Genomic DNA, 12,013 nt, shown 5'->3' on the forward strand with positions numbered 1-12,013 from the left:
CATGTTATTGCTTTTTATTAATCGTAATTATTTTTAATTCTTTGTCTGGTTCATAATTGGATTGGATCAAATCAGGGGAATCTGCTCTGGAATCTGTCTTTGGTAGATATTTCCCCTGTCTCTGGGGACTGTGGGTAAATGCCCCTAAACGTGGTTAAAGCTTGGTTGCAGTTGGGGATTGAGAGGAGAAGCTAAAGGCTACTCAGAAAACACGATTTTTAGAAAGGGATTTGAAGGAAGGGAAAGAGATGACTCCATGCTTGTCTGTGTTAAGTAGCACAGACTCTTTTTCATGCACCGTGTGCCCTGCAGAACTCACTAAACAGATGCAAGACCCCAACAATTAACACATCTTCCACAAGATGGCACTCCTTTGGGAGAAGGGGCAGGATGCAGATTGAATGAATAAATAAAACTACTCCCTTCTCCCTGCCTATAGTAGTGAAGTGGCTTTAAAACTATTTTTAGCTGTTGCGGTATGTCTGCAAATCACCTTGAGACATATGTAAAACATGTGTCGTCAATTAATATAAAATGCTTCTAAAATAATAATGATGTACCTGGCCCACCATCATTGTACATCTGTTTTGATCCACCCTGACAGCCCTCACAAATTAACAGCATGACAAATTCCTCTCCCACCACATGAAGCTGGAGCTTCCCTCTCACCTTCTTCAGTATCCAGCCTATCTTAAGAACATAAGAAGAGCTGCTGGATCGCCAGTCGCCCATCTAGTCCAGCATCCTGTCCTCACAGTGGCCAACCCAGATGCCTATGGGAAGCTCTCTTGAGCTGGGAGAGAAAGGGAACAAAAAGATTCTTTCCTGAATCCTTTGTACAGCCATCCCAAGTTTACCTTTCATCTGGTTCTGTTAGTTGAATAAATATCAACGCTTTTTGGAACAGCCGCCTAAATCAGCTCAGTAAAGCTTCTTTCCTGCCAGCATTAGCCATGTTTGTCCAGGGTCAAAAGAGGAGGAATTTGTTGTTGTAATCTTGTCTTCGTTTTATCCTTTATGTTTAGAGTTCTTTACCATTATTGCCAAACCAAGATAGCAAACTGTGTTACGTCATTTGTCCTTTTGGGATCCCAGTGCCATCCTTCAATGATGAGGCTGCTTTAGTAAATTCACCTTCAAGCTGAAGCGAATGCAGCTTGCCTTGCCCTACCAATCAGAATAACTGCGGTCTTTGAACATTTTAGCTTTCAGCTAGCTGTTTCTTCATTTTTGAGTTGATGGCATTTAATGACTGGGTCATTTTAGAGCTGTGTGCTTGAAAGGTGCTGGAATAAAAGGCTGACTTGTTAGCTTCCTTGTGTTTCCCAGGCAGTATTTGCCTGGGCAGAAGAGAGGACTTAATTCTGGTGGGCTTCCAATGTCCAGGTGTCAAGAAGGTCCCCTCCATCAGTACCCTTCAGGGTTACTTTCTAGGAATGAGTGAAATAACATTAGAACATCTTTCCCTGAAGCCACTTAGTCTCTCAGAGGCAACCCTGCTCTCTGAGTTTGCCTTTTGATTGTCCCAGAGCTCTATGGATACACATCCACAAATCAGATAGGCTCAACATGGCAGATCCTGGGGCTGATTTGGGGAGAAGGGAGTAGAAAAAGAGGAGGGCCAACCAAGCGATGGATTGATCCATAAAGGAAGCCACAGACCTGAACTTACAAGATCTGAACAGGGTGGTTCATGACAGATGCTGTTGGAGGTCACTGATTCATAGGGTCGCCATAAGTCGTAATCGACTTGAAGGCACATAACAATAACAACAATATAGAGCTAGGAAAACACTGAGAGGAGTAGTCTTTATTTGTCTGTTTCAGGAAAAACGGAGTCTTGGGGTACCTTAACAAATTTATATGGCTTAAGCCAAGGGTGGGGAACCCTTCAGCTAATTTCATGTAAGTGGGAAGATTTCATGTAGGTGAGAGGAGACTGGAAGGAGGGCAGGAGGGGGGAAATGATGCAGGGGGAGAGCTGAGATGGAGCGATGGAAGAGGGCAAAGTTGTCTGTAATTAATCAGTTTAGACCTCTGGCAAAACTGCTCTGTCCATTCCCTGGCAGTATTCCTTGACAGAAAAAGATTCCTCGCCCCTGTCATGTACTTTTGTAGTCTCGTCGACTCTAATTCATGAAAGCTTGTGCCATAATAAATTTGCTAGAGTCTTTAAAATGCTGCAGTACTCTTTGTGAGTCCATTGTGTGATTCTAAGCAGACCTTGTTCAATCCCAGTAAACTTTATCTGAGCTGTAAGTTAAGTGGCATATCAACTGGTTGGTTTTTTAAAAAAAAGTTTTTATTGGTTTTGGGTAGAACAGAATACAAAACAAATATAACTTATACAACAATGAGAGAAAATAATACAGTTAACAATAGGAGTTATTGTACCTATAATGCTCTAGGGAGATAAGCATAAGTAGCAACTGGTTGTTGAGCTTTCTGTCTCTCCTTCTTGATTCCAGGATTGTTCTAATGGATGATGCTGTGGATTGCTTGATGTCTTTTTCAGACTTCCTGTTTGCATTCCAGATCCAGTTTTACTACTCAGGTGAGCCCATCCCACTAATCTTTTCTCCTACTACAGAGGCCCAGTTAGGTAATTTTAGAGTCTGGACTTAATGGTCTTACACCCCTTCCCCCCTTTTTTAGATGAGAATGGGTATTACTTCACTTAGTTCAAAATGTGGTAAGCCAGCCCTGCTACATTTGAGGGCCCTCCTTCTCATTCTGCTGAGGCTGGCTCTGGATTTCTCTCCCAAAGTCCTGCCCCGATGGCACCACTGTCCTATTGAACAGCAGCAACAGAAAGGTCAGATACAGCAGGACTGGGAGCAATGCTGGCCAGGAAATCTTGGTACACAGTATGAATCCTCCTGACAGAGAACTGCATATAAAGGTGACTCATACTAGATACACCTGAGCCAGACAGAGCCACTTCAAACACAATTTGTTTCAGAAAACACTTCAATTGCAGTGAAAGCATGAAAACTGCATGTGGCTACTCATGTGCGAATTTTGCGTAACCACCTGTTTCACTGCATATTTATTATTATCGATTTACTCAAAATATTTTTACCTTGTCTTTTTAGGCAAGCTGCCACAAGGTGGCTTTCAATAAACAAGGGACAAATACCACACACAAAAAAACCCCACATGAGATAAAAGCATATTCAGGGATCAAGCTTAAAAAATAAAAAGCTTGGTGAAACGTATGATTTGCTTAAAGTCCACAAGAAAAAGGGCCAAGCAGAATTCTTCCAGAAGTGTGGGACCTATCTACCAAGGCCCTATCTTTGGTTCTTGTCAACCTTCGTGGCAGGTCCAGGATCCAAATCTGATCTTCAGGTTTAGGCAGGTTCATATAACCAGGCCCTGCAGGAGAAAGAAAGCATCGCCCAAGGGAAGGAGAGGCTGCTGCTGCTGTGCTGCTGCTGCTACTGTGGGACCACCATCTCCACCACCCTTCCCTGAGGGACTTCTGCCTGGCAGGACCAGGCCCCAGGTACCCAGCCAGCCAGGACTGATTCTTACCACCTGTCCCTCTTTGGAGGGATACATAAGCCGGCTGGCTGAGGTGGCCTGGGAGACCCAGGCCCTGCAGGAGAAAGAAAGCATCGCCCCAAGGGAAGGAGAGGCTGCTGCTGCTGTGCTGCTGCTGCTGCGGGACCACCACCTCCACCACCCTTCCCAGAGGGACTTCTGCCTGGCAGGACCAGGCCCCAGGTACCCAGCCAGCCAGGACTGATTCTTACCACCTGTCCCTCTTTGGAGGGATACATAAGCCGGCTGGCTGAGGTGGCCTGGGAGACCCAGGCCCTGCAGGAGAAAGAAAGCATCGCCCCAAGGGAAGGAGAGGCTGCTGCTCTTGCTGCTGTGCTGCTGCTTTCTTTTTCTTTTTTTTTACTTTTTTGTTGGTGTGTTGATGCAATTTGAGATGAATGGGTGCCTGATTATATGAATGTATGTCTGAGTGAGTGTGTATGTTTATATGCTGTATATATGGCTGTATATATGGCTGTTTTTATACCTTTAATTGTTGTATATTTTAGTTGTATTATGTGCTTCGGAGAGAGTTTTATCCATCAGGCGGGGAGACTTGAGGGGGCCCCAATTACCGTAGTGACGGGCAAAGGAAGGTATGGCGCTGTGAGAAGGACGTGCCAGGTAAGGGGAACGCGGTCCAGACATGTTGTGGCTGTGCCTTGTTCCGGTCCTTCCCACACCCGCAAGGTCGTTGGTAGTCCTATCAGCCAACTCTCAGATCTCCAGTTGCTGCTCTTAAATGCCAGATCGGTATATAATAAAATCTCCCTCGTCCACGATTTGATTGTGGATGAGGCAGCCGATCTGGCATGTATAACCGAGACCTGGGTGGGTGAGCAGGGAGGAGTTGGTCTCTCTCAGCTCTGCCCACCGGGGTAACTTGGTTCAGCATCATGGTAGATCTGAGGGTCGGGGAGGTGGGGTTGCTGTCATCTATAAGAGTTCCATCTCACTCACCAAGCACCATGTTCATTCAGTTACTGGCCTGGAGTGTTTGCACCTTGTGTTGGGCCAGAGGGACAGGCTGGGAATCCTTTTGGTGTACCGCCCACCTTGCTGCCCAATGGCTTCCCTAACTGAGCTGGCGGAAGTGGTCTCGGATATATTGTTGAGGGTCCCCCAGACTAATAGTACTGGGGGATTTCAACATTCATGCCGAGACCACTTTGTCTGGCGCGGCTCAGGACTTCATGGCTTCCATGACAGCCATGGGGCTGTCTCAATATGTTAGTGGTCCAACACATGTATCGGGGCACACTCTAGACCTTGTTTTTGCTACTGAGCATGGGGAAAGTGATCTGGATGTGGGGAGTTTTACAACACTCCCTTTGTCATGGACAGACCACTGCTTGCTGAAGTTTAGACTTTCAGTAACCTCTTCCCTCTGCAAGGGTGGGGGACTTATTAAAATGGTCCGCCCCCGGAGACTAATGGATCCTGAAGGTTTTCAAAGGGCTCTGGAGGATTTTCCGGCTGATAGGACTGGCGCTCCTGCTGAAGCCCTGGTCGCTCTGTGGAATACGGAGATGACCCGGGCTGTAAACACGATCGCTCCTGCACGCCCTCTCCTGTGTAGAGCTCATACAGCTCCATGGTATACTCCGGAGCTGAGAGCGATGAAGCAAGATAGGAGGAGGCTTGAGCGGAAATGGAGACGAACTCCCGACGGATACAATTATGCGCTGGTTAGTGCTTCGACTAAGCTCTATGTAGGAGCAGTGAAGGCAGCTAAAAAACATCATTTTGCTGCCACTATTAAATCATCTCTTTGCCGCCCAGCGGAGCTCTTTCAAGTTGTCCGGGGGCTTCTCCATTCAAACCCTCCGGACACGGTGGAATCATCGGAGGCCCGCTGTAATCAGTTTGCCGATCACTTCCAGAATAAGATCTCATGTATCCGCCGGGACCTAGACTCTCAAGTTATAGCAGTAGATCCTAGTGAGATGTCCGGAGCACAGTCTTGTCCTGTTTTGTTGGATGAGCTTCAGTTGGTTCAACTCGAGGACGTGGACAAGGTGCTTGGACAGGTACGTGCAACCACTTCGGTACTGGATCCTTGCCCCTCCTGGCTGATAAAAACTAGTAGGAATGGAACAGGTAGCTGGGCCAAGGAAGTGATAAATGCCTCTTTACGAGAGGGAGTGGTCCCGGGCTGTCTGAAAGAGGCAGTGGTGAGACCACTCCTGAAAAAGCCTTCCTTGGACCCAGACAATTTTAACAGCTACAGGCCAGTGGCGAATGTTCCATTCCTGGGCAAAGTCTTGGAACGGGTGGTTGCTGGCCAGCTCCAGGCGCTATTGGATGAAACCGATTATCTAGATCCATTTCAATCGGGTTTTAGGCCCGGTTTTGGCACTGAGACAGCCTTGGTCGCCCTGTACGATGACCTATGTCGGGAAAGAGACAGAGGGAGTGTAACTCTGTTGATTCTCCTTGATCTCTCAGCGGCTTTTGATACCATCGACCATGGTATCCTTCTGGAGAGGCTCGCGGAGTTGGGAGTTGGAGGTACTGCTTGGCAGTGGTTCCGCTCCTACTTGGCGGGTCGTCTCCAGAACGTAGTGCTTGGGGAACATTGCTCGACACCGCGGGCTCTCCAATATGGGGTCCCGCAGGGGTCAGTTTTGTCCCCCCTGCTTTTTAATATCTACATGAAGCCGTTGGGAGAGGTCATCAGGAGTTTTGGAGTGCGTTGTCATCAGTATGCTGATGACACGCAGCTGTACTTCTCCTTTTCATCTTCTTCAGGTGAGGCTGTCGATTTGCTGAACCGTTGCCTGGCCTCGACAATGGACTGGATGAGAGTTAACAAACTGAAGCTCAATCCAGACAAGACTGAGATGCTGTTGGTGGACGGGTTCTCTGATCGGATGGTGGATATATACCCTGTCCTGGACGGGGTTACACTCCCCCTAAAGGACCGGGTTCGTAGTCTGGGAGTCTTTTTAGACTCTTCCCTCTCACTTGAGGCTCAAGTAGCCTCGGTGGTTAGGAATGCGTTTTACCAACTTCGGTTGGTAGCCCAGCTACGTCCCTATTTGAGTAAAGAGGACCTTACATCAGTGGTACATGCTCTGGTAACCTCACGTTTGGATTACTGTAATGCGCTTTACGTAGGGCTACCTTTGAAGACAGTTCGGAAGCTACAACTAGTGCAAAATGCGGCGGCCAGATTGCTGACAAGGACCAAGCGGTCCGAGCATATAACACCTGTTCTGGCCAGCTTGCACTGGTTGCCAATATGTTTCCGGGCTAGATTCAAAGTGTTGGTATTAACCTATAAAGCCTTATACGGTGCGGGACCACGATACCTTGCGGAACGCCTCTTCCGATATGAACCGGCCCGTGCACTACGTTCTGCTACGAAGGCCCTCCTCCGGGTTCCAACTCACAGGGAGGCCCGGAGGGTGATGACAAGATCTAGGGCCTTCTCAGTGGTGGCCCCCGAACTATGGAACAGTCTCCCTGAGAAAGTACGCCTGGCGCCGACTCTGCTCTCCTTCCGGCGCCAGGTCAAAACCTTCCTATTCTCTGAAGCATTTTAAGTTACACTGATTTAATTTTAAAAATGTTTACTGTGTTGGATTGTTGCTTGTATTTTAGTATTGTTTTGTTATTTATTGTATTTTTATGCTGTTTTATGTTCACCGCCCAGAGAGCTATTGCTAGTCGGGCGGTATATAAATTTAATAAATAAATAAATAAATAAATATAACCTGGTCCTAAACTGTCCAGGCCTTTAGAGGTTACTATGAAAAAGATGGAGGGAAAGCACCAAGATAAGGAAATAAAAAGGAGACATTCCGACACTACTGGTAATGGGCTGTTTATTAAGCCCAACATGTTTTGGAGAATTCTCCTTCGTCACGATCTACAAATACCATTCACTTCCTGCACTCCTACAAATTCTGGAACAAAGAGATTCAAATAATAACCAATCATCAGAATAATCTCTAGAAGTCACCCATCCCTCGTGTCATAGTTTCACAGGCTCTTGATGCATGCATAGTGTTCTACATACCACAAGACATCACTTCCATTCTCATCTACACACGTCAGTTTTCTAAGCTTCACTGCCGACCCACATGCACGCAAACCACTTGGAGTGGAATTTACATCTGTGAATGGCTGACCAGGTCCATAAACATACTTGTTTAAATTTACTGTCTGGGAGTAAACAGTAGGGAAGGTTTAGACCCTGGTGGAGAGTGCTTTTGGCCAGCTTCTCCCCCTAGAGCCCTGTGTTGTGTTTACTTTGGAGTTGTGCTGAAGTACACTGGACTGCAGACTGGAGACTGCCTGACCCACCTCCCTTGGCTCCTCAAACAAGTCCAAACAGCCTTTTCCTAACTTGGGTGGTGTTTATCTCTGTGACCATGGAGGTTTGCATGTTTCAGAAACTAGTTTGATTGGGTGGCCTTGACTTCCACTCTCCTTCACAGAATTAAAGTTGGAAGAAATAAAAAAATGCGCAAACGGCAGGACTGGCAGTTAATTCACGAGGCTCCCAGAGGGGGACCTGCATAGTCCTTGTGTAGCTTTCTTGTCCCATCTTGAAGAGGTACATTACTAGGCCATGCCGCTAAGGCAGGGATTGCCAAGTGGTGCCCTCCAGATGATGTGGACTGCAACTCCCATCAGACCCATCCAGCATGTCCAATAGCCATGGATGATGGAAATTGTAATTAAATCATCTGGAAGGCACCACGTTGACTACCTCTGCACTGAGGAATTTTGGGTCACCTCCTCACATCGCAATGCAAGTAAAATCACAATCTTGCATATGCTGTGAATAGTCAGAGGCTTCCATGCCATTATCATGTGTAAGTAACTACAGGAGGAGAAATGGAATCAGTTCCACAACCGTATGAATTCCCATGTGTGCCACTAACCATAATCTCTGTGCCATTGCTCCATCTTTACAGAGTTCCTTGAAAGTGTGGCTGCCATCTATCAAGAGCTCTTGACGGGTAAAAATCCAAACACTGTCATTGTGCCTACATCATCTTGTGGGCAGCATCGTTCACGCCAAGCTCTGAGTGAGTGCAGCCCACTCGATGGGGTGGAGGTGTCTTCATTTTACCAATGCCTTGAATCTCTCTGTGACAGGTCCAAATACAGGTAAGGCCTGTGACTGGGTAGCAAAAAAACCCATGGTTTGCCTTTACCTACCTTGAGGGTAGGGGCTCCTTGAAGTCTTGGCAGCAGGAATACTCTGGACAAAGAAACTATTTGCATCTAAGAATTGAGGTGTGGTGGGTTGCCCTGTATCCTCAGCTCCATGCCTCCCTCTCTGTTTCCTGAAACTAGCCCAAGTAAGTACCACTAATGGTTATATGAAATGATGCTCCCAGCCTCTCAATGGAGCAAACAACTGCTAGGGGCTGTCAGCAGTTTTGTCTTAGGTTTCTCTGTAACAGCAAGCACATTTTGAGCCCCCACGTCTTTGAGATATGCCACAGGCATTTAAATTCATTGAGAACTTGGGAAGATAACTATTTCACCTCAGTTCAGTCTTTCTCCTTAAAATGCACTCTGCTTTGGATGCAGATCATTCTGCAACAAGAAAAAAAATGGATTGGCGTAGATAGGAGATAGCTAGAGATGAAATGAGAAGGATGCAGTGTTATGTATGATTGAAAAAGGGTAAATGCCTTTATAAAGACATATTGAATCACAAATTTAATATTTACTGTGTATTCTGTACTATATTAGCATCTTCTTGCCAGTCTACTGAGATGCGAATGTCAGTTTCAGATTTCATAGGACCTCAGATTTCATAGGATGCTGCCCTGTAAATGTGCTCTGCAGAACAGGGCCATCTGTCTTGAAAATGATAGCTAAAAAGTGTTCCCCCTTAAGGGTGTGGATACTCTACCTGCTTGTGCATAGCTGCAATCCACATTGTGTCGTCGCACATTCAAAATTTGTGGGATTCACAATTTAAATCAGAACTCTGCCCAACACTCATTTTCAGTGCCAGGACTGCCACATTTTAAAGGTGAGTGCTCTGAGCACAAGCAGAATACAGTTCCCTTACCACTTAGTAGCCACAGTCTACCCACACGTGTCCAGAATGAGGAACTAGGCCTGAGGGCGTGACCTCCAGAGAGGGTGGAACTCCCCAAACTTCTCCTTGGATATGAGTTAATCATTGCATTCACCATATCTCCACAGATGTTCTGGGGACCCCATTGACAAGTATCACGAGGGTTCTTCCATTCTGCAGTTAAAGCAGGCAATATCCGGGTGGGTTCCTTCACCTACCGTGTTTTTTAAGTTACCAGGATTCTCCCAGAAGTTCCTCTCATGACTAAATTGCTCTTTACTGCAAGTTACTGCCTCCGCAAAAGACACAGCCTCTGCAAAGAAACTGACAGTGGCTTGGCAGTGCCCGTGGTTTTCCCATGTTAACCCATCTGGTGTGACATTTTAAGCCTGGGATTGCTTGTGTGCCATAAACCCATGTGGTGGGAAGGGGTCCTTAGGCTTTAGAGTACCCCAAGATTCTCATATAGGGAGTTTCAGGTAGAGCATGAAATGTAGTCCATTTTTCGATCCACACAGTGCTGTCTATCTTTCCTTCAACATGAGAGAAGAATGCCAACACTGACAAAAATGGATTGCAGGGCTCTAATCTGTGCTGTCCCTCTTTGGCGGGGCACTCGTCACCTCCTCGCAATCATGGCTGCCTGCGGAGATTGATTTGTTGTTTAGAATACGTATGTCCTGCTTTTTAGCCGTGAGAGACTCAGAGCAGGTCACAGAAGATACTCAAAAATAAAACCCTATTCAAATCTAGTACATGAACAGAAATTACACGGGGTCCATATGGAGCCAGGATTATTCAGGACATATTTCCTGCCCATATCCCTGTTCTTCCCTGCTGTCATGTAGGCAGCAGCTCCCACAAAATCCCCTGATGAGACAAGGGAATGGAACTAAATGACTGGATCCTGTCCAGCCAATGATGGAAGGAGTCTTTCCTTGCTGGCAATTGCCAGGCAACAGCTCCCACCAAAGACTCCTGAAGCAAGGGGATCTAGCCCAATCTGTGTATGACAGAAGCAGAAGGATGTATTTTAGGAGGACAAGGTCATGTTCCAAAGCTGCACCTGATCCATTTCTCCATCCATAAGCCTAAAGGAAGGTAATATGCTGAAATTGATGCCGCATTATTTTTCCTGTGTTCCTCTCGTTTGCCTAGCTGTCCCCCATCTACTATTGTCAAGGAAATTTTGAGCAGTGTGCAGAGACTGACCTTCTACGGATTCTTGATGGCTCTTGCAAAACATCATGGGATCAACAGAGCCCTTGGTAAAGAGAAGTCCCATCCTGTTTTTTTCCCTCTTGATTATGTGTTTTAGGGAAGTTGGCAATAGGTTTTAAAGTGGCCACTGAGAAAAGTGCCTTTGTCGTGGCCAAAATATGCATGCACCAAAGTGTAGGGGCATTGTAGAACGTTCTTTGTTCTTTGGAACAAAGAGATGACTCAAGCAAAAGAGGCAAGCCGTATGCCACAGGACAGTACCAAAAAACTTAAATCTGAACTGCCGGAAGTTGTCTCATTCCAGTTGCCTGAAGACCCTTTATCCATTACATTTTAGATGTGCATCTAATATTATGTGAATGTGACAAATGTGTGTTTGGAAATAAGGGTTTCATACAGGCCCACTCCTCAAGCAGCTGTGACTGGCTGCAACTTTCTGAGTATATGTTTGGTAGTTTGCCTCTGCAAAATGAAGAAATCTTCAGCTTTTCCCTCTCAGTTTTTCTAAGTTGAATCTTGGCCCAAAAAATTGTGGCCTAGACAGGATCAGATGAATGATTGGCTAAAGTGAGCAAATCAGATTTCACATTGAATCTAGTCATGTAATGCCTCTGTAATACATTTTCAACTGTTGTTGGGTTCTGTTCTGTATTAGACTAAATCCTGGCAACTTGGTCCTGTTTCTTTCCCCAGCAGAGCAGCAGAGCTGAGCTGGGGCTAATCTACCTTGATTGGAAATCCTGTCTTTCATGGAAATCTCTCTTCCCCGCTCTTACTTCCTGAAACCAAGAAGAGGGAGAAGAGCTGTTTCTGGGACAAACCCAGCAGTCCCAGGCTGAGCAAAGAGGGAAAAAACAGACATAAACAGGGTTGGGGCCAGGCATGACTGGGCCCTTGGGCACCAGCCTCCCCTGGCCTGCAGCACCATAAGGCCAAACACCCCTGCCTGATACAGGCAGTGCAGGGCTTAAATAAGTCCACCCATCCCACCTACCTGTCGCATAAGCGCATCCACACGCATGCCTGCCATCACCCAAGATGGTGGCGGAGGCGCCAACCCTTTAGGATGCCCCTGCTGCCATCTTGGGGATGACAGACCTGCATGCACAGCACGTGGGGCATTTGTGCTGATGCAACAGGTAGGTGGAGTGGGTGGGCTTATTTAAGCTCTGTGACACCTTTATTGGGGGGTGG

General features: G+C 46.6%; 1 protein-coding gene across 6 annotated transcripts in view; it reads left to right on the forward strand.

Annotated features, from left to right (window-relative positions):
• Nucleotides 1–12,013, forward strand: part of CSTPP1 (centriolar satellite-associated tubulin polyglutamylase complex regulator 1) — a 175,996-nt gene that overhangs the window by 155,339 nt on the left and 8,644 nt on the right. For all 6 annotated transcript variants that reach the window (XM_061610934.1, XM_061610932.1, XM_061610937.1 and 3 more), the window contains 3 exons: nucleotides 2,469–2,554; nucleotides 8,475–8,670; nucleotides 10,757–10,866. In XM_061610934.1, coding sequence (XP_061466918.1) covers nucleotides 2,469–2,554; nucleotides 8,475–8,670; nucleotides 10,757–10,866 — 392 coding nt within the window. The remainder of the gene's footprint in view (nucleotides 1–2,468; nucleotides 2,555–8,474; nucleotides 8,671–10,756; nucleotides 10,867–12,013) is intronic.

This window comes from Rhineura floridana, chromosome 2 (assembly GCF_030035675.1).
Source record: "Rhineura floridana isolate rRhiFlo1 chromosome 2, rRhiFlo1.hap2, whole genome shotgun sequence".
Classification (NCBI taxonomy): Eukaryota; Metazoa; Chordata; class Lepidosauria; order Squamata; family Rhineuridae; genus Rhineura; species Rhineura floridana.